We start from the raw sequence: 27,512 nt of genomic DNA, 5'->3' as shown, positions 1-27,512 counted from the left end.
TTCTGGGAATGTAGAATTTTCACATAGTATCTCTCCATTGCTCTTTGATGAGCAAATTGTGGTTATGCAGGTTTCTTGGCCAGCTAGTTTTAGTGCCTGTGTCACTGTGTCACTTTGGTGATAACCAATGTGTGATGCTGTTCTTTCCCACTTTGGAAACAGATTAGATAAGAAGAGTCAGAAGAGGGTAGGCTATGTAAAGGATCACAGGAGAGCATGGCAAAGGGCAACAGGAAGCACAGTGCCTTCAGTTAGAGCCAGAGATTATTAACTGGTGCCTTTTATGAGCCTATCATTAGTCTTTTGGGGAACAGATGATCCTATCTGTTTTTGTTTATCTCATTTCAAATGTTTTTTTCCAGTCACACATTTATTCAGTCCCATTTCTGCATCAGTTTATGAATTTTAAAAGGAACAATTGAACAAATGAAAATAGACATCTCTTTTGGGTACAGATTTCTTTTGATTTGTACCACTTTACGCAGTTTTCTGACAGATATTTTTATATCAGAACAATACTGGCATAACATCAACATAATTTAATTAGGTGTTGCAAATATGACAAGTCCTGAGCAGAGTGCTCGGGATCTACTATCTGCCTTTAAGCAAAGGTAATTGTTTTACTTAATATGTTTTATTATGGAGATCTTGAGAGAATGCAGTTATCAAACATATTCAATGAAGTTAACATGGCACCTGACACTGTTTGCAACTGGCCCCAGATTAGATGAAATAACTCCTCCTGTATCAGATGAGAGGGCGACCTTAAAAAGAATAGGGCAGCCATGCTTGGTTATAACTATGTAAAAAAAAATATTTGGGTGGAAGGGGCAGAGGTGAACTGGATAACAGAGGATGCCTTACCTGAGGCTCAGCACCAGAAAGGCCACTAAAAATGCAAACCTGATATCAACATATGTGCAAAACTAATTGCAGTTTGAGATCACTTTAACTGCCATAGCTCAGCACTAGGGATCCTGGGAACTGTAGTTCTGTCATAGAGCCCTGGCGCCATGACAAACCACAAATCCCAGAATTCCATAGCATGGAGCTATGGCAATTAAAGTAGTGTCAAACTGGATTATTTCTTCAATGTGCATGCAGCCCCTATGAATTTCATCTGTCCTTTTAATGTTCTTTTAATGTGCCTTTTTAGGTGATTGAAAAGAATAAGCTGATCTTGGCTCGCAGAATGTACAGCAGTGAAAAAGCTTGGCTTAAAGGCATGAGGCACTTCACATTGCTTATGGAATCACAGGTGGCATTTACTTGAGAAACCTATTTTGGGTAATGGGAGAGTGTGGTATGATCTGTGATGAATCAAATACTGTTTGTTCCAGGAAGGCTGAATGTGTCCTATATGTCCAGGTCCTGCTTGTATGTCCAAGTCCCCTCAAAAGACTGTGTTCACAGTCAGGGGGTGCTTCTTGATCTGTCGCTCCAGATGATAAATCAGGTAAATGCGATGGTCAAGAGTGCCTGTTATCAGCTTTGGCTGATACGCCAGCTGTGCCCTTTCCTGGAAGTAAGAGACCTGGAAACTGTGGTACATTCCCTGGTAACCTCACGACTTGGTTTCTGCAATGCACTCTACATGGGGCTACCCTTGTGCCTAGTCCAGAAACTCCAATTAGTACAAAACATGGCAACCAGGTTGGTCACCGGAAAATCCAGGAGTGACCAGATAACACTTATTTTAAAGTCACTTCACTGGCTGCCTATTAGTTTCTGGGCACAGTACAAGCTGGTAACATCATGGAAGTTTGGTCATTCCAGTGACATTGTACCAGGGTTTTGTTGGGGTTTTTTACAATTTCTGTAGAAATTTTGTAGAAATTTTCACTAACTTCCTGAAGTTTGACAATTTTGGTGACGATCTCACCAGATCAATATTTGAGAAAGGTTCTCTGTGTGTATTTTGTAGAAGATTGTGTGTGTGTATTATAACTATGTGTGGCTTTTTAGAAGCTATTTTAATAAGCAATTATTTTAGTCTATTTTTAAGTAATGCTTCTTTGCAGAACCTCCCACCCTGAGGCCTGCCATTAACAACAGAACAATACACATGCAAATCACTCCTGCCTTTCCAGGTCACACAATATATACCCAAGTCCTTTCCAGGCAAGCATTCTCTGAAGATGCCAGCCACAGATGCTGGTGAAACATCAGGAAGAAAGTCTTCTAGAACATGGCCACACAGCCTGAAAAACCCACAAAAAACAATGCTGCTTCTATTTTATCTATTTATATTTAGCATTAATACTGTTTTTAACTGTTATACATCACTTTGGGGCTCTAGCAGGCTATATATATACTATATATATATAGTATTCAAAACATTCTAGATATTAATGTCCCAGATATTCATCCCATCTTCCATTTGTCATTCTAGGTATAGATATGTATCAGTAAATGTGATGTGCTGTTTTTGCTTGAATACTTCTTGCATAGCTTCAGACCATGTGGAGTTCTTCCTCATGGATGTAGGTAAACATAGTATTTTCTCCTGATATCCTGCTCTTTCTTCTGCAAGATCAGTTTTGGTCTGGGGCATGCTGCCTCAGAGTGTGGTGGAGTCTCCTTCTATAGAGGTTTTTAAACAGAGTTTGGATGGCCATCTGTCAGGAGTGCTTTGTTTGTGTATTTCTGCATGGCAGGGGGTTGAAATGGATGATCCTTGTGATCCTTTCCAACTGTATGTCTTTGCTCACATATTGTTAGAAAAGTAGGGGCAGGGAGGGAATAAAGTGAATTCAGTCCATCCCAAGAAATAGTAAGAATTTCTTAAAAGCTGAGACTTATGGCAAGCAGCACTGCATCACAGCTAGCCCAGTGTGCAATGCTTCACACTGTTAACAACAATATATCTGCAACCCCCTATATCCAATTAACTTTGCAGTGATGAGCTCTTGGAGGTAAACACTGTGGAATTGTGAAGAACATAATTTGCTTAGCAATTTAAATATCCATCACAGAAAAAAAATTTAAGTTGTTATTTTGATACTCATGTCATCCAATCTAATCTTGGTATGGCTTTCTCTTCATTTTTCCCCCTTCTAATATACTTAGGATGCCATTGATCTTACAACTCTACAACAGTTGACACAGGAGTTTCGGGAGCTCTTGAGCCAAATTGGCATAGAAGTGCAGCAGACTGAAGAAACTAGTAGGGAGAGGGCAAGAAGTATTCAGAATGGTTTGGATGGATGGCTCAATTACTTCAACAATCACATTCTGTGAGTCTTAAAGAGTGACCATTTGCCATTGAGTGGTTCTATAATACTAATCAGTCACATGAGAAATATGCCAGTCCTTTGTGTTTTAATGTGGAATCATAATACTTAGGTCTTATCCCTAATGTCTGCTCTACACTGAGCTCTAAATTAAGGCTGATGTCACACACCCCTGATCTAAAACATCAATCCTAAAAATATTTTTTAATTTTATTTTTGTTTTGGATAGCAATACTCATCATTATTGTTTGCTATTTTTCTTTTTTTGTAAATTAGAAAGACTCACATTTTCTAACGTGTCTTGAAAGGGAAGTTGCTCAAGCTGTCCAATCATTTTGGCTGCACTTTTGTGTATCTTTTCCAGCTGTACAAAATCCATTTTTAGGTGCAGTGAGCAGGGCTGTATTCAGTGTAGTCCTAGCATAGATGTGTATAAAAGAATTATGGTGGTTGAGGTGTGTTTTTTATTCCTTTCCTAAAGATTGTCAGAATGTCTTAGACTGATGCAGAAGCAGAATTTATTGACAGCAATAGGCAACAAACCTACCAATCCTACATGAAATTCCCTGAGAATCTCTGAATTTAATAGCTTCACAGCCAAACAGTTCATAGTACCAAACTCACCCTGTCTTGTTCTGCCTAAATTCAAGCCATAAAACAGAACTATTTCTTTGCCCTCTGCCTCTTAGTTCTATTTCCAAAGACCTAAGGCCATGATCAAATAATATTAAGCCCCCTCCCCCCCATCCCTGTTTTTCTACCAGAAAAAATTAAAACAAATAAGATAGTGTCAGGATTGGTTAACCCTATCTACTTTAGTCAAAGACCGTAAATAAAATTAATTGATTGGTTAACCCTGTCATGTTTTAATGCTTGAAATGTGTATTTTGTGTTTGCATTTCTTTTATTGGCAGTAGCATCACAGGCCTGTGATAGATATGCTCACTTGATGTGCTATTGTTATGTTATGTTACATAAATAGAGTTGCATTAAGGTCACAGTACAACACGTGGCTGTGTAATTATGTATTGTTTGATCATATGTGCTTTATATGTGGACTGGTTAATTTTTGTTCATAGTAACAAAAGTCAGGCTGATTAATAGGCGCTATCTGTGAAGGAAAGAGGAGCAGTTGGAATGCCAAATGTGTGTGGGTGCAATTTTTCTGTGAGGCTTTTATCAACTAGCTGTCAGTTAGCTGAGGTGGGAAACACTGGCAGAACTTAAAGAGACTTAACAGTATGTTATGGGAACAAAAATCCCACCAAATTTATGATGAGAGTTACACTTCTGTATGCTTTGTATATGGTATGTGGGGGTGGAACCTAGTTCTGCCTAAGACGGTTTCCTGATAACATCACTGTGACTTCAGAAATAAAGCCTTTTTGTTTAACTAACAGAGGATTGTTTCACAATTCTTGATAGACAGTTCAAGTCCTCAGTAATGTGCTCCTAGACAGAGGAGACACTCTCACCATAACCCATTAGGTTCCCCTGCAAAATCTAGCAAAATTCTGCCAGCCTATTGGAAATGGGTGGTATGCTTCCTGAAGCACAACATAATTCCTGATAATAGTACTGTAAGTTTGTTATATAGTCTCTCAAGTAAGATGTTTTTACAGAATGAGTTTATTTACTATTTGTTGTATTCTTTGCCATGGAATATCTGCCTTCCCTCCTTGACATTTTAGTGGAAAAGGAAGTTACACTTTGACAAAGGCAGTCACTTTGCTGGATCAAATCCTTGTGGATCTCAAAGCCTGGGAAAAGGTAAAAGGTTTCTGCATCAATGATAATGAACAATATTATGCAATATTTATTTGTGTGCCTTTGCTTTATGTGGACCGCATTCTTTGTACGCCTGCCCAATGATCAGAAACAAAGGGATTTTAGATGATACAGGCCTCAGTGGAATTGGGTGCGATTTCAGTTCAAATAACAAATAACAAAATCAGCAGCAATTTCAGAAAGGTGCAAACTAATCCTGTAGGGTTGGTAAGTGGCAATACAGACTTAAGAGAGGTACCGGTGGAGTGAAGACTTATTCATTTTGGTCATCTGTGGAATCAGATTGTATCAAACAAATAGGTGCTGGAGGTAGTGAATTCAACTTACACAGGTCCATTCCAAGAAAGGCCAAAAGGAAGATTTCTTCCTTCGTTGGTGTCCAAAAATTTAGGGGGGGAAAAAGGTAGTTCAGACAGAAATCAAATATTTATTAGAAATAGTGGCCATAGAAAAATCTCAAACAACAAAGAATTAACATACTAGTTTTCAGTTTTTGAGATTTTTTATTATGTAATGAACCACCCAGTCCAGAACTGTCCAAATTCATTAGATTTAATGTAAGTAATGCCTTTTAAAACAAGCTTTCAAAATTGTCTAAATCAAACAACCTGCTTTTAACACGGGGTCATGGACCAGTGTTAGTTCTAAAGGATTCCATTGGGTTTGAACTATACAAATGATTCAAAATGGAAACATTAAAAATCATTTTGATCAATTTGAAATTGGATGACTTACTGATTTCTGTAGATTTAAGCTTATCTACACATTCCAATGAATCTGGACTGCAGACGGTTACTCTATTTCAAGTTAAATGGTCAGCATTTTCAATTCAGAGCGCTGCCATTTGGACAAGCATCAGCTCTAAGAATTTGCACCGAAGTGTTGGTGTAGCAACAGTATACCTGTTTCCTCCTTTGGATGACATCTTAGTAAGCACAAAAGGGTAAGATAAAGTGGTGCATCTCAAGAAATCGATTCTTTGTTTGAAGAGTCACGGATTCTTAGTAAATTACAAAAATAGTCACCTGAATCTGATGAAAATTATAACTCATTTAGGAGCTCAGATAAACACAGAAAAAGGTTTCAACGAATAGTTTTGTTGTGGTAAGCGACTATATTGAATGACCATATTCCAAAATTCATATACATATATAAAATACATACATACTACGAGCATTAGTAAAATACATACACTTACAAACATTAGTAAAATATAAATATAGATGTAAATGTAAGTCCTATGAAATATAAAATATAAAGCATGAATAATAAATGTATACACACAATAAAAGCCTAAACATTTACTAACATTTTATTTTCACTTATTTGAGCTGCAACAGCACATAATTTTGCTTTCTTGGGCAACACTACAGTGTGTTTGTTTGTTTGTTTCAGATACTGACTGAGGAATTGGCATTATATGGAGGAGATATGCTTCTAGTGAGACAAGAGCCCCTCAAAACAGCTGCCACTCGACAAAAACAGTGGGTGGACTTGGGATTTGCTGTGCTTGGCCGCCACAGAGATTTCAATGGCAAGATGCCTCCAGAGCTGAAATTGTTGGAGGAAATCAACAAAAAATCCAGCACTCTCTGTGAACAATATCGCAGGAGGATTGGTGGGGAGAATGGTGAGAAATAGTTGAGTGTGCCATAAAGGGCTTCCTTGGGTAGAAAAAGAGTCTAGCAGAACAAATGAAAAAGCTTTGCCTGATAACATTTTTAAAATGTGCAATTCTAAGTATTTTGGAAGCAAGGTCCAGTGTATATATAGAGCAAAATCAAACAGTAAAGTCTTTTCTGGAGCACTTTTGACAGCAACTCAGAATTAGAGGTCACATTTGCTCTCAGCTGGGAACTCACACTCCTCCAAAATGTATAATCAAATGATTAAAACAGGATAAGATGGGAAAATACAATTGGCTAATAAGTGCTAGTATTTTTTTTAAAGAATGCTTTTAAATTTTCACTGCCATTGATGGAACAAACTTAAGTAAACTATGGATTGGAACATTTAGAAGCATGTTTTCCCTGAAGTCAAATATTTTGTTCACATACACAATAGTAAATAAAGAAGGTATAATTTTACATGCAACACAATTGGCTTGTGCTGTGCCTTAGATCAAACTGATTTTTAAAGAATTTGTCTGGTAGGAACCCCATCCTAATACTTAGGCTAAGGAGCTGGCAATAGGGTGAAGTGGCCCTCAGATCTGGCCCCCAGATATCAACAGAAGACAAAACCAAGGCTGCATATCTAAAGGGCACATTATCTTCCTAAAGTATTAATGATGGAGCATTGGTCAAAAACCTACTGGCCCTCAGAACTGGCCCCAGATGTCAAAAGAAATTGAAACCAAGGTTGGGTATCTAAAGGACACCATATTTTCCTGAAGTATTAACAAAGAGGCATTGGTCAAAACCTATTGCCTGCTTTTCATAGTGGCCTTTCAGGAAAACTAGTACTGTACTTGAAAAGTACTGGTATATGTTATTTCATTTAAATGCCTGATATTTTGTTAGTAATTAAAGTAAATGCCAGGCAATTAGTAAATCTGTAACTTATTACAATTTATAATATCTCTGAATCTGCCTGTTGCTGGATACACAGTATGTCTACCCTGTCCTTAATGTGTTATTTGCCAGCTGTCCTCGTTCTGCTAACATCATTTTTTGTTTTATATGTTTTGTGTTCTTCAGGGTCAGCCAGGATTTTAATAAGTTTACTTCACAGTTTGGAGGACTGGAGTTTTAAGCTACTAGCTGGCAAGCAGAAGGGTGGATTCCATGAAACTGACTGGATTAAATTTTTCCAAAGTGTTTCTGAATGGTTGGTCCAGATAGATGATCTGTTTAAATTGATTGGTACCTATGAGACACCAGAGGAACGAAAGTTTAGAACACTTAAGGCTTCACCGTAAGAGCAGATCTTTCTCAAAACTATTTGTATCTTACTGTCTTGAGAACTTTCTTTTATCTGGGTGAAATTTTCAGTAGAAATCTTCAGGTAACAGAATGCTCAACTGAATACTTCTGAATGCTCAACTGAAATCTCATATGCGTGTTAATATATTTGAACAGATGCTAAACAGTAGTTTTTATAAGAATGCTGAAGCCCAGAAACATTTGTCCTCTACAGAAAAGCAAGCAAGGATTCTTTACCTTGCCCTTTGGGAGGTTTACCAGAGCTCTCCGTTTGAGCATCTCAGCTGATAGTTGAGAGGATCTCCATTATTGAACACGCTGGGTTAAAGTTAAAGCTCTGCCTGTGTCATAGATTTACTGTACATGTGTAGCAGAGCGAGGTGCTGGTATACACTGCACTACTGCTGCAATGAGATTACAGGTTTTGATGCCCTGCTTCTTTGAAAATGCCTCACAAATGGAAATCCAGCACATCAGGCAAATGGGTGGGCTAGAATTACTCTTCTTTGTGATTTAGATTTCTGTTTATAGGATTGTTCATTTTTCTATGATGATGCTCTCAAAAGTGGCACCATCTACTATAGACTAAAATACTAAAGTCCCATAATGCATAGTAATGTGAGGGTTGTCTGTTGGTTAATATTAACAATAGGGTGGGAGAAATCAGTTGAAGGGAATCGCTGAAGGTTAGGCACGAATCAGCCACCTATCCCTATATTACTGTATTAGTGATGGTTTATTGCTGAAATTAGCTGTTATTTTTGCCGTGAAGAATTTCCACTGCAGTTTTGTCAAGAAACAAGTAGGCCATTTAAGTTTCACTATTATCCTTAGGACCAAAACAGATGAGATACAAGCACCCTATAGAGTTTATTACACAGGGGGAAATGTGGAGTTTAAACAGTGATTAACTTGTGAAAACTGCGCAATTGACATTAAAAAATGATTAAAATGAGATTAACACAAGAGACATTATTCCGTGAATAACCAGGCAATAAACAGCAAAAAGTCATTCACGGGAAAATCCTGTAAATCATTTGCTGCTGTTTCTTGCCTGGCTATTCATGGAATAATGGCACTTTAATCACTTTTCATCTCGACATTGTGTGAAAACCATTAGTGCAATTGCGGGATTATCACGGGTTAATCATGGGATAATAGCACTTTGAACACGACGTCATGTGAAAACCATTAGTGCAATTGTGGGATTATTATGGGTTAATCACCATTTATACTTCCAATTGTCCCCTGTGTGATAAACTCTTATGTATTTTCCTCCATGAATGGGAAAGCCATTTCAGAGGTTCCATTTCTGAGAAAATGGATGACAGGACAAAAAGATCTAAACAGTCCTTCTTTCTGCCTCTCTTTTGCTCTTGAATACAGACCCTGAGGGGAAGAAACAAAACTGGATATGGGTTTAACATCTAGTTTGTGTCGTAGAGTATTCTTAAGAGTATTCGTATAGGTCTGTCGCTTAGGCAGTGTGAGGAACTGTTTACGCTGGCCAGAATCTGTGGATTCTTTCAGCCCATTTCAGTCATAATTTTATAACAGAGATGGGCAGCTATGATGTGGACAGCCATTTTTTCAACTCTATTCCTCCCCATTGGGGCATAGTGATGTGTATGGGACATTCTATAAGTCACCTGGTTTCACTTTCAGTTTTGCTTTTGTCCCCCAAATTGACTATTACTGTATATTCAGGTGGTTTGTGGGAATGTAAGGATCAAATATGACCACTGTAGGGTCATATTTTTTAGCAGTTTTGTTGTGGTTTGGTTAATTTGGGGATTATTTTTTGCTTTTTTTTTTTTAATTGATGAGGCCCAGGAACTTTGGGGTTCCCTGAAGGGTTTGGGCTCTGTAAAACTGGGGTTGGAGTTTCCCTACTCCCGTTTTAGAAAGTAGGAGTCATTGATGTAAAAACACAGGGCTTGGCTTTGATTTGTTGACTTTCATTTGTTGACTTTGATTTGTTGACTTAAGGGTACCACCAGAAGAATTGTTCAAAAAGATTCAACAGTGGATCCTGACAACAACTAGTGGTTCTGAAAAAGAAATTGTTCAGCTCACACAAGAAGTATGTATGCCCATATTCCACATGTTCCGTTAGGAGGGCAAGCTTGCTGCTTAATTAAAATTGGAGGCAGTACTTCAGTCTTTAACATCTTTTTAGGTGTTCTGTTGTTTCCTTTTCCCTGTATTGGGAAAGACTGAAATGATCTGGTCACAGCTAACATGGCTATAGGGTAGACATATCCTACCTTACTGAAAGCTGATTGGCAAGGCTAGTATGTTGCAGTTCAGGAAGGACTGGTAAGGCTGATCTGGGAGGCACAATTAATGGTTTATCTGCCTAGCAATCAGTACTGTTTAACAATGTCACTCTCCTATATTTTCCTTTCAAAAGAAAATCTAAAAATAATGGGCAGCGGGAGGGTTAGAATTAAAACCAAGAAAAAAATAGAGAGGTTAATTTTTCAGATACAGTGGCAAACAGGGAGAAAATAGTTTTTTCCAGGATAGTAGTGGGAATAAGAATCTATTTCCTTTTACTATCCTGGGAAAAATCATTTTCTGTTTAATTGTTTTTGTGAAATCATAGAATCATAGGACCTCGTAGGCCATTGAGTCCAACTCCCTGCTCAGTGCATGAAATTCAGCTAGACATCCAAAGAAAAGAGACTCCACCACTTCTCTAGGTAATTGGCTCCACTGTCTAGCCACTCTTACTGCCAGGAAGTTCTTTCTGATGCTAAATCATTATCTACCCTCCTTTAACCTAAAACCATTAGACCCAGCCCTACCTTCTGGGCAGCAGAGAACAAACCTGTACCACCCTCTTTTGGATACAAAAAAGGTTTATTGAAAGTGGCAGCAGCATCTTCCTTTGATTTTTTTTTTTTAAATTCCTTAAACTGGTTGTACAGTTGATTCCAGGCAGAATCAAAGTTTAGAAATGTGTTTCTTTCTGGACAACTCCCCAAATCTCTTAGCTAATATGGTGGCCATGCTGGCTGGGGAGTCTGGCAGTTTTAGTCCAAAAATAGCTTTTTGCAAGCTTTGGGCAGCAATCCCCACAAAGTGCTACTTTAAATAATGCTACATAGCCACCTTCAGAGTAAGCACAGACATACTGTCCTACAGCAAGTCTTAGGCCAAGATCCTATACACTTTTAGCATAGCGGAAATATACACCAGCGTAATATGCTGGACCCCACAGCTGTGTTACAGAGCGTGCAGTGGACACCATGGCTTTGAGCTCGCACACTGAGCAGTCAGTTAGTTCTCTACCCTCCTGAGCAAAGATGAGTGTGAGAGAAAGTTGTCTATGTGCCAGCAAAATTATTGGCTGCATTGGGATGGCATTTAAGCAACCCCTGAGAATTACTTGTGTATTGATTTTTATGATAGTGTAGTGTCTCAAAAGAATTCCAGGCGTAGACTCTCTTCTGTTCTCTCACCCCAAAAAGGAACCACAAAATGTTCACACTACCTGAGAATGGGGCTGGGGGAAAAAAGGAGAAACATTTCTGACTGATGTTTTCAACCCCCCGCCCCACTTAATACCTTGCTCATGTTAATGTTTGCTTTTTCACATTCCAGTGCCATCTCTGTGCTCAAGTGCATGCCTGACTCTCTGCCTGTTGCTTTAGTTGGCCATTTCATGGAGCTCTTACCCAAGTTTCCAGTGACCAAAAGCCTGTCATGTCTTTCTATCTGTGTGGGCTTGTACCAAAATTAAAGGGGAAATATGCTGTTTGGGTTTACATGTGCTAAAGCTGAGTGTCATGTCTATTTCTTGAAGAAGACTTTATACTGTCAACAGTTTTAATGCTTGATCCAATTGCTATGTTATGATCCACAAGTAAATATAACCAAATCTAAGACAGGCTACAGTGTGGGTGCCACAGCAGGTTTTTGGACATGTGAGGGGGAAAGGAGAAGGGAAAAGAGAGTGGGGAATACATGGAGGACAGAATTGGATACAGTAGTTATCTAAACAAGGTTTAAAAATCTACAATATTAATACATTTTATTTAATTGCAGGTTGGAAAGATCAGGGGCTAGATGTGAAGTTGAAGGCCACTGTTTTAAGAAGAGTCATGTTGTCTCTTGAGAGATCTTGAATTTCCCTTCTTTATGTTTTCTGCAGACAACTGACTTCCACAATGTTCTGAGCAAGTGGATGGTGAGCCTGCTGATTCACATGGTGCCAGAGTTCATTTCTCACAATACTCTCCCCTTGACTGAAGCAGAAATTGCAAGGCAGGCAGAACAGAAGATGCTGAACCTTTTCAATTTGGAAGTAGAAGCTAAGAGTCTGGCTGCAAAGTTGAGCAAATTTTCCTGTTATATAGTCAGGTACTGCTGATTTTTCTGAACTTCATTTGCCTTACAAGATCTAGAATCCTTTTGGTTAGTCCCAACTACAACAGAGCCACTGAATCAACATTTGATTAAATTCAGTTGATTTAATGGGTTTACTATGGTAGGGACTAACAATAGAATTTAGGCCAAGATCATCTAATCAGGCTTGGGAAAAGCCTATGATGAAATAACCATGTAACTATGGCCTTGGGTAACAATGAGAAGTCGTTTGATTTGCTACATTTTGTGATATCTAGGTCTTAGCTTCGCATATACCGTTGGCCCTTCTTATACATGGATTTTTTTACACATTTAAGCATCCACGGTTTGAAAATATTCAAAAAAAAGTATAAATTTCAAATATCAAACCTTGATTTTCCATTTTTTATAAGGGACACCATTTTGCTATGTCATTATATTTAATGGGACTTGAGCATCCACAGATTTTGTTATACATGGGGGATCTTGGAACCAAACCCCAGTGTATAACAAGGGTCCACTGTAGTAAATACAATAGAGTCCCTGCTCTGAAACCTTAATTGACACATTGAAAAGAGTGTAAGATTTTACAAACTGTAATTTATTAAATAAATGAATGGATGAAATGGGCTATAGCCCACAAATGCTCATGCTATAATAGTTGTCTCCACATTTGCAGATTAAACATTCACAAGTTTGATTATTGGCTGATTACTGTCTAGACATCTGTAGGTCCTCCACCATGACACTATGGTTGACTATGGTGGAAGCTGACCAGAGAGTCAGGCTGCAGGACCTACAGCTACCTAGAAAAACATTCTCTTAGATTAAAAAAAACAGTGTGCCTATATTTGCAGTTTTTCTACTTGCAGGGGTGGGGTGGGGGGCTTTGCCCCCACCCCCATGAAAGTTGAGGGCCAACTGAGTACACAGTAGTTCTAAAGGCTTCACAAGACTCTTTCTTGTTTGTGCTACCACAGACTAATACGGCTATACCTTTGGAAAGTGTATAGTATGTGAGAGCAGTGATAGTATCTATCTCACAGGGCTGCTAGAGGATGAATTCTATACAATCTCTTATGTAAACTTTGTCAGGACTGGATGCCCTTTTCTCGCCTTCTTTATTTTAATTCATCATCTCCACAAGTGGCTGATGTAGATAAGAGAAACCATGTTTAGTTTTTTGTGGGTTTTTTGGGCTATGTGGCCATGTTCTAGAAGAGTTTCTTCCTGACGTTTCGCCAGCATCTGTGGCTGGCATCTTCCAGTCCCATTTCTATTATGACATTCCATTGGTGAATTTTCTGTGATGTTACCAGCTGATGTGAGGCAAGCAACACTCATTTCTCTTCAGCCTTCTATCTGCAAAATGGAGATCATAAGCTTGATAAGCTTACAAGGATCACAACACAGTAATGTAGCGAAACATTTCAAATATGCTATGTGAAGTTTCCCTCCCTAAATCCTCTTGAGGAATCATAGAATCATAGAGCTGGAAGAGACCACAAGCACCATCCAGTCCAACCCCCTGCCGTGCAGAAACTCTCAATCAAAGCACCCCGACAAGTGGCCATCAAGCCTTTGTTTAAAGACCTCCAAAGGAGGAGACTCCACTACCCTCCAAGGATGTGTGTTGCACTGTCAAATAGCTCTTACTGTCAGGAAGTTCCTCCTAATGTTTTGGTGGAATCTCTTTTTTCTGTAACTTCTACGCATTGTTTCTGGGCCCTATTCTCTGGAGCAGCAGAAAACAAGCTTGCTTTGGCCTCAATATGGCACCCTTTCAAATACATAAACAGGGCTATCTTACCCAGATCCCTAAGCCATTCCTCAAAGGGCATGGTTTCCATATCTTTCACCATTTTGGTCGTCCTCCTCTGGACATGCTCCAGCTTCTCAATCGCTATGAGTTGTTCTTCATAGGGCATGGTTTCCAGACCCTTCACCATTTTAGTTGGCCTCCTTTGAACATGCTCACTTCTCAACATTCTTTTTGAATTGTGGTGCCCAGAACAGGACACAGCGTTACAGGTGAGGCTTGACCAAAGCAGAATACAGTGGCCTATTACTTTCTTTGATCTAGACACTATACTTTTACTGATACAGCCTAGAATCGCATGATCCTTTTTAGCTTCCACATCACACTGTTAACTCATGTTCAACTTTTGGTCTACTAGGACTCCTAGATCCCTTTCACATGTAGTCTTGTTAAGCCATGAATTCTCCATCCTATATGTATGCATTTTGATGCTCTCCTCTGGGGTATTAGCTCCTCCTCCTAATTTGCTGTCACCTGCAAATTTGATAAGCATGCTCTCTACTCTTTGGTCCAAGTTGTTGATAAAGATGTTGAACAGCACTGGGTCCAGGACAGAACCCCATGGGGCCCCACTGGTCCCTTCTCTCCAAGATGAAGAAGAGCCATTACTGAGCACCCTTTGGGTTTGGTTTGTCAACCAATTACTAATCCACCTAGCAGTTGCATTGTCTAGCCCACATTTTACTAGCTTGTTTGGGGGGACCATGTCAAAGACCTTACTGAAATCAAGATATGCTATACCTACAGTCTATAACTATCAGGGTACTTCCTTCCAGGCTGCAAGCAATATCCTATCAAACTGATCTTCTCAGGGGGAGGGGGAGACAACTTTGTTTTCCTAGCCTAGTACACCCTAGTGCTGGAATTGCAGAGTTTCTGTGAAACACAACAGGTTTCTTTCTTCTATTTTAAAAATGATTTTTATTTATGTATATATTTATCTGTCCTTTGTCCTTTGAACCTTTTCCCATATGTTCTCTTGAGTGGGGCATAAGTGCCTTTGTGGTGGCTGCTGCGTAAATTTCAAAGTGGGAATTCTCTCATCTCCAATTGTACATTTTTCACCAGGGTAAGGTTATTTTTCCTTTGTATCCTAAATTAATTCAATCTTCGACAGATCCTGAAAAATTCTGTTGACCTCATTCTGTTCTGAATTGATGCATCTGCAAGATAATTTGCTCACACAAGTTGGAAGTTAGGATGGTATTCTGTTTCCCTATGAATAGAGCAGCTTCTGTTAGGAGAATAGAGAACTTACTTCTTCCTCACCCATAACAGTTTTGAGAATAAAATGTTGTCATCTCTTCTATTTCTCACTGGCTGTGGGAAGGTATCATCGTGTCCTACCAGTCCTTGGCAAAAGACTCCTCATACAGGTTCACTGGTCTTAGCAGGACAGCTACCACTACAACAATCAGGGATAATCCTTCTGTGGAAAGAATTTGCAGGGTGGCTGCTTGCACATTTTTGCTGAGATCTATGTTTTTGCCTCAGCAGATGCTGCCTTTGGTGGACTATAACTGCTTAGGTAAGTCAGATAAATTGCTTAGGGCTTACTAAGTGAAGTGCACAGGAGGCACAGCCTTGGCTGATACTACTTTGTTCCATCACCCAAGTATTTGATTGGCTTGGCTTTGGCTTGATAGCCTAGTGTTTCTGGTTTGCAGTTTGTAGAAATTGTACTAGTTTTCTGAGACTAGCCCTGACCCAGGCCTTTTCCATGCAGTTGTGTCATTGTGAGGCAGCAAGTATTGAACAAATCGAAATAAATTGTGGGAATGCTGACAAAATCAAATGAGAAATATGCTTGTTCACTAGAATAATGCCTATTTTCAACAAAGACTTGTTTACAAAAGGAAGGATCTTTTACCTTAGACAGAAGGATTGTTATTAGTAGAAAATAATCAGTTTATATTGCACCACAAAAATTCAACACATATATTATGTCAGTAATCTTTATGCAGTTCGTGTCACCCCAATTTCCAATGTGGGCAATGAAATGAAATTAAAAAGGCTTGTCCGCAGGTACTTAGTAAACTCACCATAGAGGTGAGCTTGGAAAAAAACAAAAATTACCTTGGTTTGCAGAAAGTACAGCTTTGCTGACCTGTAGTTCTCTTGCATTTTGCAATTGCAGTTGTATCAGGTGAATATGGCAGATAGAACCAGAAGAGATTTAATGTAGGAATATTGTGACTTGACACATTGTTATAGGTTGATTGGCATTATCTGTTTCCTCAGCTGTTGCAAAGAGATGGTTGCTTCAATAACACGCAAGAAAAGGGCCGCTTTTGAACCAGATGCAGACCAGGAGCTGCAACAGTTGGAGAAGATCAAAGTAAGAACTACCAGTAATGGACCTTTCCTTAAAAAAAAAACCTTTCTAAAAGAGAAATTTTACATCTTAATTGAAAGATAATAACAAAAAGCTGTTATATGTACAGGTATTAATTTAAAAATGATATTTAGCACTTATTGAATCATTTGAAAAGTGCCAGAGGCTGGATGGCCATCTGTCGGGGATGCTTTGATTGTGATTTCCTGCATGGCAGGGGGTTGGACTGGATGGCCCCTGTGGTCTCTTCCAACTCTATGATTCTATGATTCTATGATTCTAAGACACTAGAAAAAATTATTTACCATTTCTCAAGATGACATACACTATCCATTTTAACAACAAATGTGTTTTTGGCATCTTAGACTTAAGTTTTCTTTGGTATTAGCGTTCATGAACTACAGTCTACCTCATCAGATGCATTAGGCAAAGTGGGCTACAGTTAATGGAAGCTTATGCCTTGTCAAACCTTTTAGTATTTATGATGCCTTAAGATCCTTTTTTAAAGAATATTTTTAAATTCACATACAGCAGACATTTTTAACCTAACAAAGCATAAAAGGATATAAATGTATAAGGGAACACATGTGTCTTTGAACTTTCTGGTTTGTGATTATAATTATATCTTAATCTTACTCCTTCTAAACTACATGCTTTTATTAATAATAACTACTCTAACACCACACTTCTACTTAATAATACTTACATTTCAAATCCTAAAAACTACAACATTACTCTTATTCTTCATAAACTGCACAACATTTCTCCTATTTTGTTTATATGAAACAATACAATGGGCCTCTGGTATCTGCTAGGGTTTGATTCCAGGATCCCCTACAGATACCAAAATCCGTGGATGCTCAAGTCCCATTAAATACAATGGTGTAATAAAATGCTGTCCCTTACATAAAATGGCAAAATCAAGGCTTGCTTTTGGGAATATGTATATATCTGTAGGACTATTTTCAAGCTATGAATGACTGAATCATCCATGAATGCAGAATCCATGGATACAGAGTGTTGACTGTAGTTTTTCCCCTTAATTAAATTACAGTTGCCCCTCAGTTTTCATGGGGGATCCGTTCCAGACCCCCAGTGCAAAAATAGAAAATCACTTATATTCAAGCCCCATTGGCTTGAATGCCAGTGTGCCTCATTTTGCCCCCCTCCTTTTGCCACTCGCAAACAGGTCATTGTTTCAATAAATTCTTCTAATTTCATGGTCCTGTCTTCAAAGAAAGTCAGCTTTTCATCCATCTTTTGCATATCCATTGAAATTTGGGCTAAAGATTTTTTATATCCTTCAGTTCCAGTTTCAGACATTCTCTTATTTTGTCTTTCAAGTCTTTCTTAAATTCTCTTCTCTAATCACTATTCCTCTGACTCATCTCTCCTCTCATTTTATTCATCTTCTCTTTCATTTGCTTTCATCTAATTTCCTCTAAAATCGATGCCTTTCCTTCATCTTAATTGGTTGATCTACTGAACTTGTTCTTGGTCCCTGAGTAAATGGAGGTTGTCCAGTTTTTGATCTCCTCTCTGAAGCCATTTTTCATACCTTTCAGACTGTTTTAAAAGGTAGTTTCTTTCCCAATGTAATTACTTCTCTTGACCATACAATGTCACTTTAGTTTCTTTTTCTCAACCAGATACATCTGCATTTATTCTCTTTCACCCAGAATCAAATCTCATTTCCTCTTCAGCTCCCAAGATGTGATAATGACGTTTTGTCTGTGAAACAGATAAACAGTCTTTGGTTCTCATACCACCTATTAAGTTAACCACTTAGACTCAGTCCTCTTATTTTAAAAATATCAAAGCCTTGCATTTTAAAATAGCTTCTTCACTTTCCTCAGGCAAATTCTTAGACTTTAAATTGCAAAGTCTCTCCTGCAACTGTAATTATGTTTATAGTCATTTCCCTCTTTTCTTTTCAAATCCTAATTACTTTTAATAGAAGTTTCTTTCCTGGAGATGAATTGTCCTTATTCACTAGCAAGTTTCTTAAGGCTTCACAGTGTTGATGGTATTAGTAAAGAAAGCTGAATGCAGGACACCTTTGTCCCTGTCTGTGGCTGAATGCGACACAATTCAATGTTGTGTCCTTGAATGGATGACAGTAATTTATGTCACTCTGATCACTGAAATCAGGCAACAGACTCCTCTGAGCTTCCTGTAACCAGAATCAATTTGCTCTGGTTTAAATATTCCAAACTGACACTTACCATATCCAATACTCTAGTTGAACTCCTCTTTACCTTTTAGTGACTGACTGCTTTTCCTTTACATTTACAGACAGAGTGCCTGGATTGGATTGAAACCTGCAATCTTCTTCTCTCTGGAATGAAGACTTCTCCCACTACCTTAGTCAGTCAAGAAGAACTGATCAACCTGTTTGGGTTAGAGGTAATATGTATTATTATTTTGGTTCGGGGGAGATGTTGACTTCATCTTTTAAGATTCATGGATAAACCCATTTCCCCTTCTGCAGTGGAATTTTCTCAGAGATGAACACTTGAGCAACCAGATTTGAAAACTGAGTTTGTGTATATGTTCCAGTGACCAATCAGAAAACAAAGCAATTGCAGTACCAAATATATTTCTATGCTGCTTATCAGCTCCCTAAGTGGTTTACAATGTGTAAGCTAATTGCCTGCAAAAAGCTGGGTACTCATTTTAGCGACCTCGGAAGGATGCCAAGCTGGATCAACCCGGGAGCCCCTGTCTGGTATCAAACTCACAACCTTGTGGTTTATGAGTGAGTGGCTGCAATAAAGGCATTTAACCACTGAGCTACCAGGGCTCAAAGGACACTAAATGCAAGATAAACAAGTGAACAAAACTGCCTGATCTGACAAATTGACATCTTTCACTCCTTGAGAAAGCACTTCTAAAATGTGCTAAATCTCTTATCTGGGTTAAAGTTATCACATTTTTCTGGAAGCTTTCTTGCAGTGGAAAAAGACATTTATTTGCTATAGCATGTGATTTTTCCCTAAGTGGACTTAATATGGGCTTCATGGGAAGTCTGACAGCTGAGGCACATATCTGGGCCTGAACAGACAGGCCAAAATAAAGCTGCTTCGAGTCACTTTGGAGGTATGCTGTTTAAATGATGCATGCATCCTAAAAGGCCGGAAGCCGCACCAAAGCCATACTCCAGTCCTAAGGACTGGGGCGCAGGTTTGGCACAGTTTCTGGCCTCTAAAGATATGTCATTTAAACAGCAAACCTCCAAAGTGACCCAAAGCAGCTTTATTTTGACCTGTCTGTTCAGGCCCTCTGATGGATTTCCATTGTGGGACAGAAAATAATTTAATTGTGGAGAGTACTAATTCTTCTTAATGCTGCTGTAACACAATGTCTGTCTAAAACAAAGCTTGTCATTGGAGGTCAATTGACACAGTACTGGATATGGGAGGCAGATTTTATATTCCTCATAACCATGTCTTCTATTCATCATATCCCTAGTGGAGTGAAGGAGACTCATTGGAGAACGCCACTGAAGTGGGATGCCTCTGGCTTCTTCTGTCCCTAGCTTCTGATGACCTAGCTATTGACCACTGCATACCCATTCTGGAGTCTGGGTTTTTTCCATTTTGGTTGTTGTTGTTGTTTGTCATACTGTGATGTTGCCCAGTGTTGGGAACTTAATTCTATGGATTACATTCAGTATCACCATTACCATTATGGCCCAAAACACACTGCAGAAAATAATCCAGTTTGAGACCGCCTTAACTGCTCTGGCTCAATGCTAGGGAATCCTGGGAGTTGTAGTTTATTGTGGCACCAGAGCTCTCTGCCAGAGAAGGCTAAATGTCTCACAAAACTACAGTTTCCAGAATTTTCTAGCATTGAGCCAAGGCAATTAAAATGGTATCAAACTGGATTATTCCTGCAGTGTGTTTTGGACCTATATTTGCAGCTGAACCTTTGAAGCAGTAGAAGGTGACACCAGTGGTGTTCAAATTGTTGGGAAGGACCCACCGGGAGAGGGCATGGGACTTCTTCAAGAGGGTGTGAGACTTGGAGGCCCTGATCCCTCCTCTTTCTCCGCTTCCCAAACCTTTCCTGTCCTGAAGAGAAAAGCAAGGAAGGTGCTTGGAGCCTCTGCATGCACTGTTTCCTTATAAAACATTTATTTTGCCTTTTGCCAGCAAGTAAAAACATTTTATGCGGGCAGCCATTTGGTGTATAACACATAGCTGAGTGTTTTTTTATGGAGTAGGTGGGTTTTTAGTTATGTTTTTAATGTTTGTATACGTCTATGTGATTTTATATTGGGTGTAGATGCTTTTAATTGTTTTGATTTCTACTGAGATTTTAAATGTTTTGTCTGTGAGCTGCCTTGGGTCCCTCTGGGGAGAAAGGCAGCATATAAATGAAACAAACAAATAAATATAAAGGGAGGTGGTTTATGCTGATACTCTGTCTTCTCTATAGCCCCTGAAAATCTGTACCAGAAGAGATCCCCTATACTGTAGAACAAAAGGGAGAGGCCTGATGAAAAACAGAGTGAAACCTTTCTTACTTGCTCCTTCTTTTACTAGTGGTCTATAGGAATCAAAAAGTCTATATGTTCAACATTGGGTGTAAGCCTGTATGTATATTTAGTACTTTGTACATCCAAAGTTGCAAAAGGCTTCATTGAACTGACCTCAGAATTTGTCCATTCAGTAGCTCTGTGAGGTAGTGAGTTGCCTAGGCCCACTCAACTTAATGAGTTGCCTAAGACCACTCACTGTTTTACACCCATTACTATTTTCTGCCCATGTATATCAGATCCCTGTGCATAGAGAACTGATACTCAGTACTGAAACAATTCAATTTGCAATCAGTAATCCAGGAAAACTAATGGTCTCATGTAAATTTCTTTGATAGCTGGTTTGTTTAATTTTAATCTCATCCAGAAAGACTCCAGGGAACATCTTCTGTACATAACTAAAGTGAATACTTGACAAGTCATCCACGTAAATTCCCTATCATGACCCAGTAAGTTGGTCAGAGGAGCCAATTAGCCAGTATATCATCACAAGAAGTTTTACTTAATTTTAATGTTGTTGATAGTATGTTCAAAAAAGAGAAATTTCTAAAAGTGGAACTGAGCCAAATCTCTGCATGAGAATTTCGTGACCAGCTTTTTTATGTCCACTGCAGGTAGTTCAGCAAAAACGTCAGCTGCCACCAAGGCCAGAAACTTACCTAGAGAGCTCCTTCCACGTTCAAACAGAACAGGCTCCAAAGGAAGATAAGAAAGATAAAGAAGCTGGTTCTGAGAAAGAAATGGAAAAGCCAGAAGCACTGGAATCAGAGGTGAGCTTTCCCATTGGAAAATGGATAGAGCTATCTTCCTGTTTAATCAAGACTATGTGTATGCCAGGTGACTGTTGTATACATATGCAGTATTTGATATCTTCCACACAATTTGATATCCTCAGACTTTAATGTACTGTTTTTATAAACGGAAGAGATATGTTTCCATCCCTTACGACTGGGGAGAATAGGTTTAGGTTAGAAGGACATTTGCAAAGACTCACAACACAGTGGAATTTAATGGAAGCTTCCAGTGAATTATATTCAGGGCAGTTGATGGAACCAGCAGTGATGTGGGCTGTTCTGTTGCTGATAATAATGCATGGAGGATCTACTTCCATCAGATGTCACTAGGAATGAGGGGGTGATGCAGTAACTATATTGCCAGTGTTAGGGATGTATGAACATTTAATTGCTGTGTAATTTGGTCTCACATTAATAACATGCCCTGCTATTCAGATGATGTTTGCTGATCCAGCTTTGCCATGATCACTTACCACTCATAGAATAGTGTTCTGTATTGTTACCACATTTGGAAAAATGTTGATATTACAATGAGATTCTGGTCACTAAACTTAAAAGCAGTTTTTTGCTGCATATTTTGGATTCTTCTAGTGCCAAAAATAGATAGAGACAGCACTATTGTATATCCCTTGCTGTATGTACTATATTCACAAAGGATACGATACTCCTTTCTTCAGTTTTCCATGCAGATTCCTTTTGCTGAGAAAGCACCCCACTACAAAGTTGTAGATGTAATGCCACTTTATAACATTTCCCACAAAGCATCCCAGGAACTTTGGTTAGGCTTAGCATTGAGAATTCTCTTGGAGTTGAGGTTATTTATATCTGTAAAGCAAATAAGAACAGACTCTTCAAACTTTTCAGATCATCTACAGTTGCTACTATTTTTCAGCAGTAGATAATCCTTCCTAGAGTTTTAGTACAGGTATTTCTGATCCCCTTCCAAGGTGTCTGTGAACACCCTACCCAAGAGGTGTACACCACATATACCCCACAAAGAAGAATATAGGCCTTATGAGGAACATGAAAATGGGTAAAGACTGTGTTGATATTCATTATACATAATTGGAGTTTCTTTAGTGAAAAGAGTTTTGGTTTCCTGAATGAACAAACATTGTGCTGTCCATTTCTGCCCTTTTCCTTGCAGGAGACCCCCTCTATGCCCAGCACAAGCATTGCTGTCCAAACTGAAGGGGTTGAGATCATTCACCCAGTCAGATACATTGGTGATGATGCTAATGTGCACACCAGGCCTCTGAATGTGGCAGAAATCACAGTCTCAGGGGTATGTACTTAGAAATCATTATATAAAGCAGTGTGGCATTATTTTAAGACTAGGTGAGATTTCATGGGCTGATGTTGGATTTCTTCAAGGGCATCAGAGAGGGGGATGGACAACTAGATCTAACCTGTGGGGCATGAGTCCCACTGAATTAAATCCAAATTGTGCAAGCACAAAGAACTGCTATTGTGCAGCACAGTTCATTTAAATTAGCTTTATATATAGGGGAACTATGGTTGTCACTACATTTTATGGTAGCAAAGCCCACAGTTTAATTAGAGTCTGTGGCCTGTTACAGACTGCCAAAATAAAGCTGCTTCGGGTCTCTTTGGAGGTATGCTATTTAAATGATGCATGGATCCTAAGAGTCCAGAGGTTGCACCAAAGCCACACTCCATTCCTAAGCACTGGAGTGCAGCTTTGGTGCAGCTTCTGGATTCTTAGGATGCACGCATCATTTAAACAGCATACCTCCAAAGAGACCCGAAGCAGCATTATTTTGGCAGTCTGTAACAGGCCTGTATCAAGAACTATGTTTCATTTGTCCTGCATTTCCCATTATGTCACTTCAGTCAACGACTATGGGTTCTAGCATTAAATTCTCCTTGTCTGCTTTATCCATATCATTCATAATTTTATACACTTCTCCCATGTCTACTATTCCACATTTGTTCCCGCTTTATTGTTGTTAAGTGCCCTTGAATATACCCTGACTCATGTGGATGAGACATTTCCAAGACCCTTTGTTCTCCACTGCTCTGCTCAGGTTTTGCAGATTCATGCCCGTGATCTCTAGGATTGAGTCCACCCATCTAACATGTGGCTTTCCTCTCTTTCTTCTGTCCTCTACCTTGCTAGCATTATTGTCTTTTTCTCAGGAGTCTTCCTTTCTCATGATGTGGCCAAAGTATGACAGCCTCAATTTGGTCATTCTCTGGGTTGGTGAGAGGAGGAATCCACACAATTTGAGTTATATTCCCATCATTTCGAGGACCCATATGTTTGTTGTTTTGGTTGTCCACAGTATTCTCAGCACTCTTCTCCGACAACACATCTCAAATTCATTTATTTTCTTCTTATCCGCTTTCTTCACTGTCCAGCTCTCACATCTGTACATAGTGATGTGGAATACAATGCTTAAATGTTATAAACTTATCTTTTAGTGGAGTTACTCCAAACTCAAGATAATTTGTATTGATCCTTGCTGCACTTTTTCTAGCTCTACAGTGTTCCTTTTTTACATGCAGTAACCAGAACTGTACACAGTATTCCATGTGGGGTCACACCATAAATTTGTATAAGAGCAATATGATAATTTTGATTAGTAATAGAATTTGCCTTTCTCTGTATGTGGTGAATAATACATCCTAAGTTGGTTTATCTCCTCTTCCCACCCAGGCTATGATGCCAGGAAGATATTGCTTGCCCCCTTTCTGGCTTCATCTGGAGTTCCTCTATTGCCTTTATCTGAGTTAGGCCACCTCTTGCTTTCTTTTCCTTGGAGACCCTTCTTAGTATTACAGCCATTTCTCTCACCTTCTCCCTCTAATTCTTCTTCTTTCCCTTAAAAAAAAAGCCTCATTTCACTGCACTCTTTTATCTTCCTTCACACACATTTCTCCTCCACCTACTCCCATTGCTCCTCCCTGCCTCAAGCAAGCATGGGCAACATTTCTGCCAAATTCCCATGAAAGCCTGCCTCTAAATTACAGTGGACAGGGGAAAGACATTCCAAGCTGTCAGGTCTTACTGCACACTTCCTACTGTTTCTCTCAGGAGCTATTAAGGCCATGTGATGATCCCCCCCCCCTTGAAGCCAACCAAGCTTCCTTTGAGACAGTTTCTTTTACTCAAATTTCTCAAAGCTAAGGTTTCCTCAAAGGAAGCTCCTTTTCCCTCTTATTTGCACTGTCACAATCTTCTTTAAGCTGAATAGGCCAACCCCCTTGAGGAGAGGAAGACCATCAATCATTCAGAAGCTCTACAACCTTTCTCCTAAGACTATGGATATGTTGAAGATATCTCTTGTCCACTCCCTGATTTTGGCACTTGATGCATCTGAGCTGTCTTTCAGAGCCATTTCCACAACCTCAGTCATTTCTGGGTGGCTATGCTCTGGAATGAGGACTTGCTAAATGATCAGGTCATAGATGCAAAGACATTTGATCGTTCTCTCTTCAAGATGTACAAAGCCCTTGCCTTTGTGGTAGATGCCACTACAAATTCTCTTTTGTTCTCTTCCAAGACCATAGTAATCTCAGCATTAGCACAAAACTCAATTTGGTTAAAACACTGGAGAATGGTTCCTCTTCCAGACAAAATCTGCCCATGGCTCTTTGTGTAAGTGCACTCTTTGTTGGTGAAGGGACATTAAAAGACATTATGGTTGAGACCAAGGATAAAAAGGCCATGCCTTCTGTCCAGAGGAAGGATAACAGACATCAGGATAACCACCAGAGTCACTCCTTTTGGCCTTTTCACTCCTTTCCCAGGCCCAGGGATTTCTGCAATCTAAGACCTACATGATCCAGATTCCACTTCCAGCCCAGAATACAAGGAACCCAGGCCTACCCTTCTAGTCAAGGAAGTCTCACACCAAACCCAGAAAGACAAATTTCTAACCATGCATTTGGGCTGGAGGGAAGGCTAACTCAGTTTCTCCAGACCTTGTAGCGATTCATCATGGATTGCTAGGTTCTAGATACTATTGTCCATTCCTGCTCCCTGGCTACCACCCATCCCTACTTTTCTCAGTCACCAGTATCCAAGTCAACCCAGAAAAGACAGGTGGTCATGAAAGCTATCCAGTATCTCCACAGCAAAGCAGTAGATCTGGTGTCTCAAGTGAGTGTTTTCCTAGTGTTTTCGCTCCATTCTGAACCTCAGATATGTAAATAAATACATCGCCTACAAGAATTTTAGAATGGGGTCACTCCAAACTATTCAGGAAGTCATCAATTGGGGAAGTTTCTCTCCTCATTTGATTTTATGGATGTCAGTCTTGATGTCCTCATTCAGCCTGCTCACAGAATTCCTTTCCAATCCATTCAGATCAAATGGTAACAATTCACCATTCAAGGCTCACAAAAAGAGCATCCTATCTCAATCCAGACAGATCATTCTCCTGAGGGCTTACATAGGGGGTGTTCTCACTTGCTTATACTCCGTGTTACAAATCAAATCCAAGGTACATCGTTCCTATTAGAAACCGAATTAAATCTAGAACAGTTCTAGAGCAACCCGCAATTGTCCCCACTAGAAATCGAATCGTGGAGCGGTTTAAAATTTTGAATCATGTTTTCATCATTTAACGCATGTTAAAAAAGTAGTAGGGTCGGACCTACATTTTTCCCTTGATTCGAGTTAGGAACTGGGTTATTGAAATAGGAACGATCAGGCTAAGAAATCGAGCTAGGTGAAGGGGAGGAGCGGAGTGCGATGGGGCTGGCCTTGGGGGAGTTGCCCTTTCTGTCTCCATCCGTCGTGGCTGTCACCATTTTTGCTTCCCTCACCCCTTTGTCCGCTGTGGTCTTTCAATAAGAGATAAGGATTTTTTTATTTTTTATTTTAATGGTTTACAGGCGCTTAATCTCTTCAGCGCTTTAGGCGCCTGAATTCCCGGCTGCTCAAGCGCCTGCATCTGCCAAAGGACTACAAGGCTTCCCCTGGTGGATTGCAACCTCCCCTCTGTGTGGGGAGAGCCCATTTCTAAAGGAGGAGAGGCAGGAAGGGAAGCCTCCTCTTGAAGAGGCATTCCCTGCCCGCTTGGGCACTGATCTCGCCCAGGCAGGGAAGGGAAGCCTCCTCGCGAGGAGGCATCTGATCTCGCCCAGGCCCGGGATAGGGCTTCTGATCAATGGGGGGGGGGATAGAGCTATCCCTCTCTTTCTCAAACGAATCTGCCTTCTCCTCCAACCCTGGAAAGGAATCTTTGGGAAAGAGTGCTCCCTCCCTGCTTTTCCAGCAGCCTCCTTCATTGATCTCTGGGCTCTCTGAAGGATTCTCCCTGGCTGTTTTGGGAGACAGAAAGGGATACTGTCCTGCAAAACCCATCCCCATAGTTTCTCTGAGAAACAGCTTGGTTCCCCAAATTTGCTTTGCCAGAAGCCTCTCGCATTGATCTCTGGCTCTCTGAAGGGATCTCCATGGCTAATTTGGGAGACATAAGAGAGGATGCTATCCTGCAAAACCCATCCCCATAGTTTCTCTGGAAACAGCTTGGGTTCCCCAAATGCTTTTCCAGCAGCCTCCTTCATTGATCTCTGGGCTCTCTGAAGGGATTCTCCCTGGCTGTTTTGGGAGACATGAAGAGGGGATGCTGTCCTGCAAAACCCATCCCCATAGTTTCTCTGGAAACAGCTTGGGTTCCCCAAATTTGCTTTGCCAGAAGCCTCTCGCATTGATCTCTGGGCTCTCTGAAGGGATTCTCCTTGGCTATCTT

General features: G+C 39.8%; 1 protein-coding gene across 7 annotated transcripts in view; it reads left to right on the top strand.

Annotated features, from left to right (window-relative positions):
• Positions 1–27,512, top strand: part of AXDND1 (axonemal dynein light chain domain containing 1) — a 56,530-nt gene that overhangs the window by 23,040 nt on the left and 5,978 nt on the right. For 5 of the 7 annotated variants that reach the window (XM_042461385.1, XM_042461384.1, XM_042461387.1 and 2 more), the window contains exons 14-24: positions 1,157–1,258; positions 3,070–3,236; positions 4,925–5,003; positions 6,417–6,651; positions 7,721–7,937; positions 9,935–10,028; positions 12,105–12,313; positions 16,359–16,455; positions 18,748–18,858; positions 21,610–21,765; positions 22,937–23,074. In XM_042461385.1, coding sequence (XP_042317319.1) covers positions 1,157–1,258; positions 3,070–3,236; positions 4,925–5,003; positions 6,417–6,651; positions 7,721–7,937; positions 9,935–10,028; positions 12,105–12,313; positions 16,359–16,455; positions 18,748–18,858; positions 21,610–21,765; positions 22,937–23,074 — 1,605 coding nt within the window. The remainder of the gene's footprint in view (positions 1–1,156; positions 1,259–3,069; positions 3,237–4,924; positions 5,004–6,416; positions 6,652–7,720; positions 7,938–9,934; positions 10,029–12,104; positions 12,314–16,358; positions 16,456–18,747; positions 18,859–21,609; positions 21,766–22,936; positions 23,075–27,512) is intronic. The other 2 variants (XM_042461388.1, XM_042461389.1) reach the window with 2 other exon arrangements.

The sequence above is a fragment of the Sceloporus undulatus genome, chromosome 4, assembly GCF_019175285.1.
Source record: "Sceloporus undulatus isolate JIND9_A2432 ecotype Alabama chromosome 4, SceUnd_v1.1, whole genome shotgun sequence".
Taxonomy (NCBI): domain Eukaryota; kingdom Metazoa; phylum Chordata; class Lepidosauria; order Squamata; family Phrynosomatidae; genus Sceloporus; species Sceloporus undulatus.
Note: the sequence above shows the minus strand (reverse complement) of the source record. Positions and strands in the feature narration are given on the sequence as shown.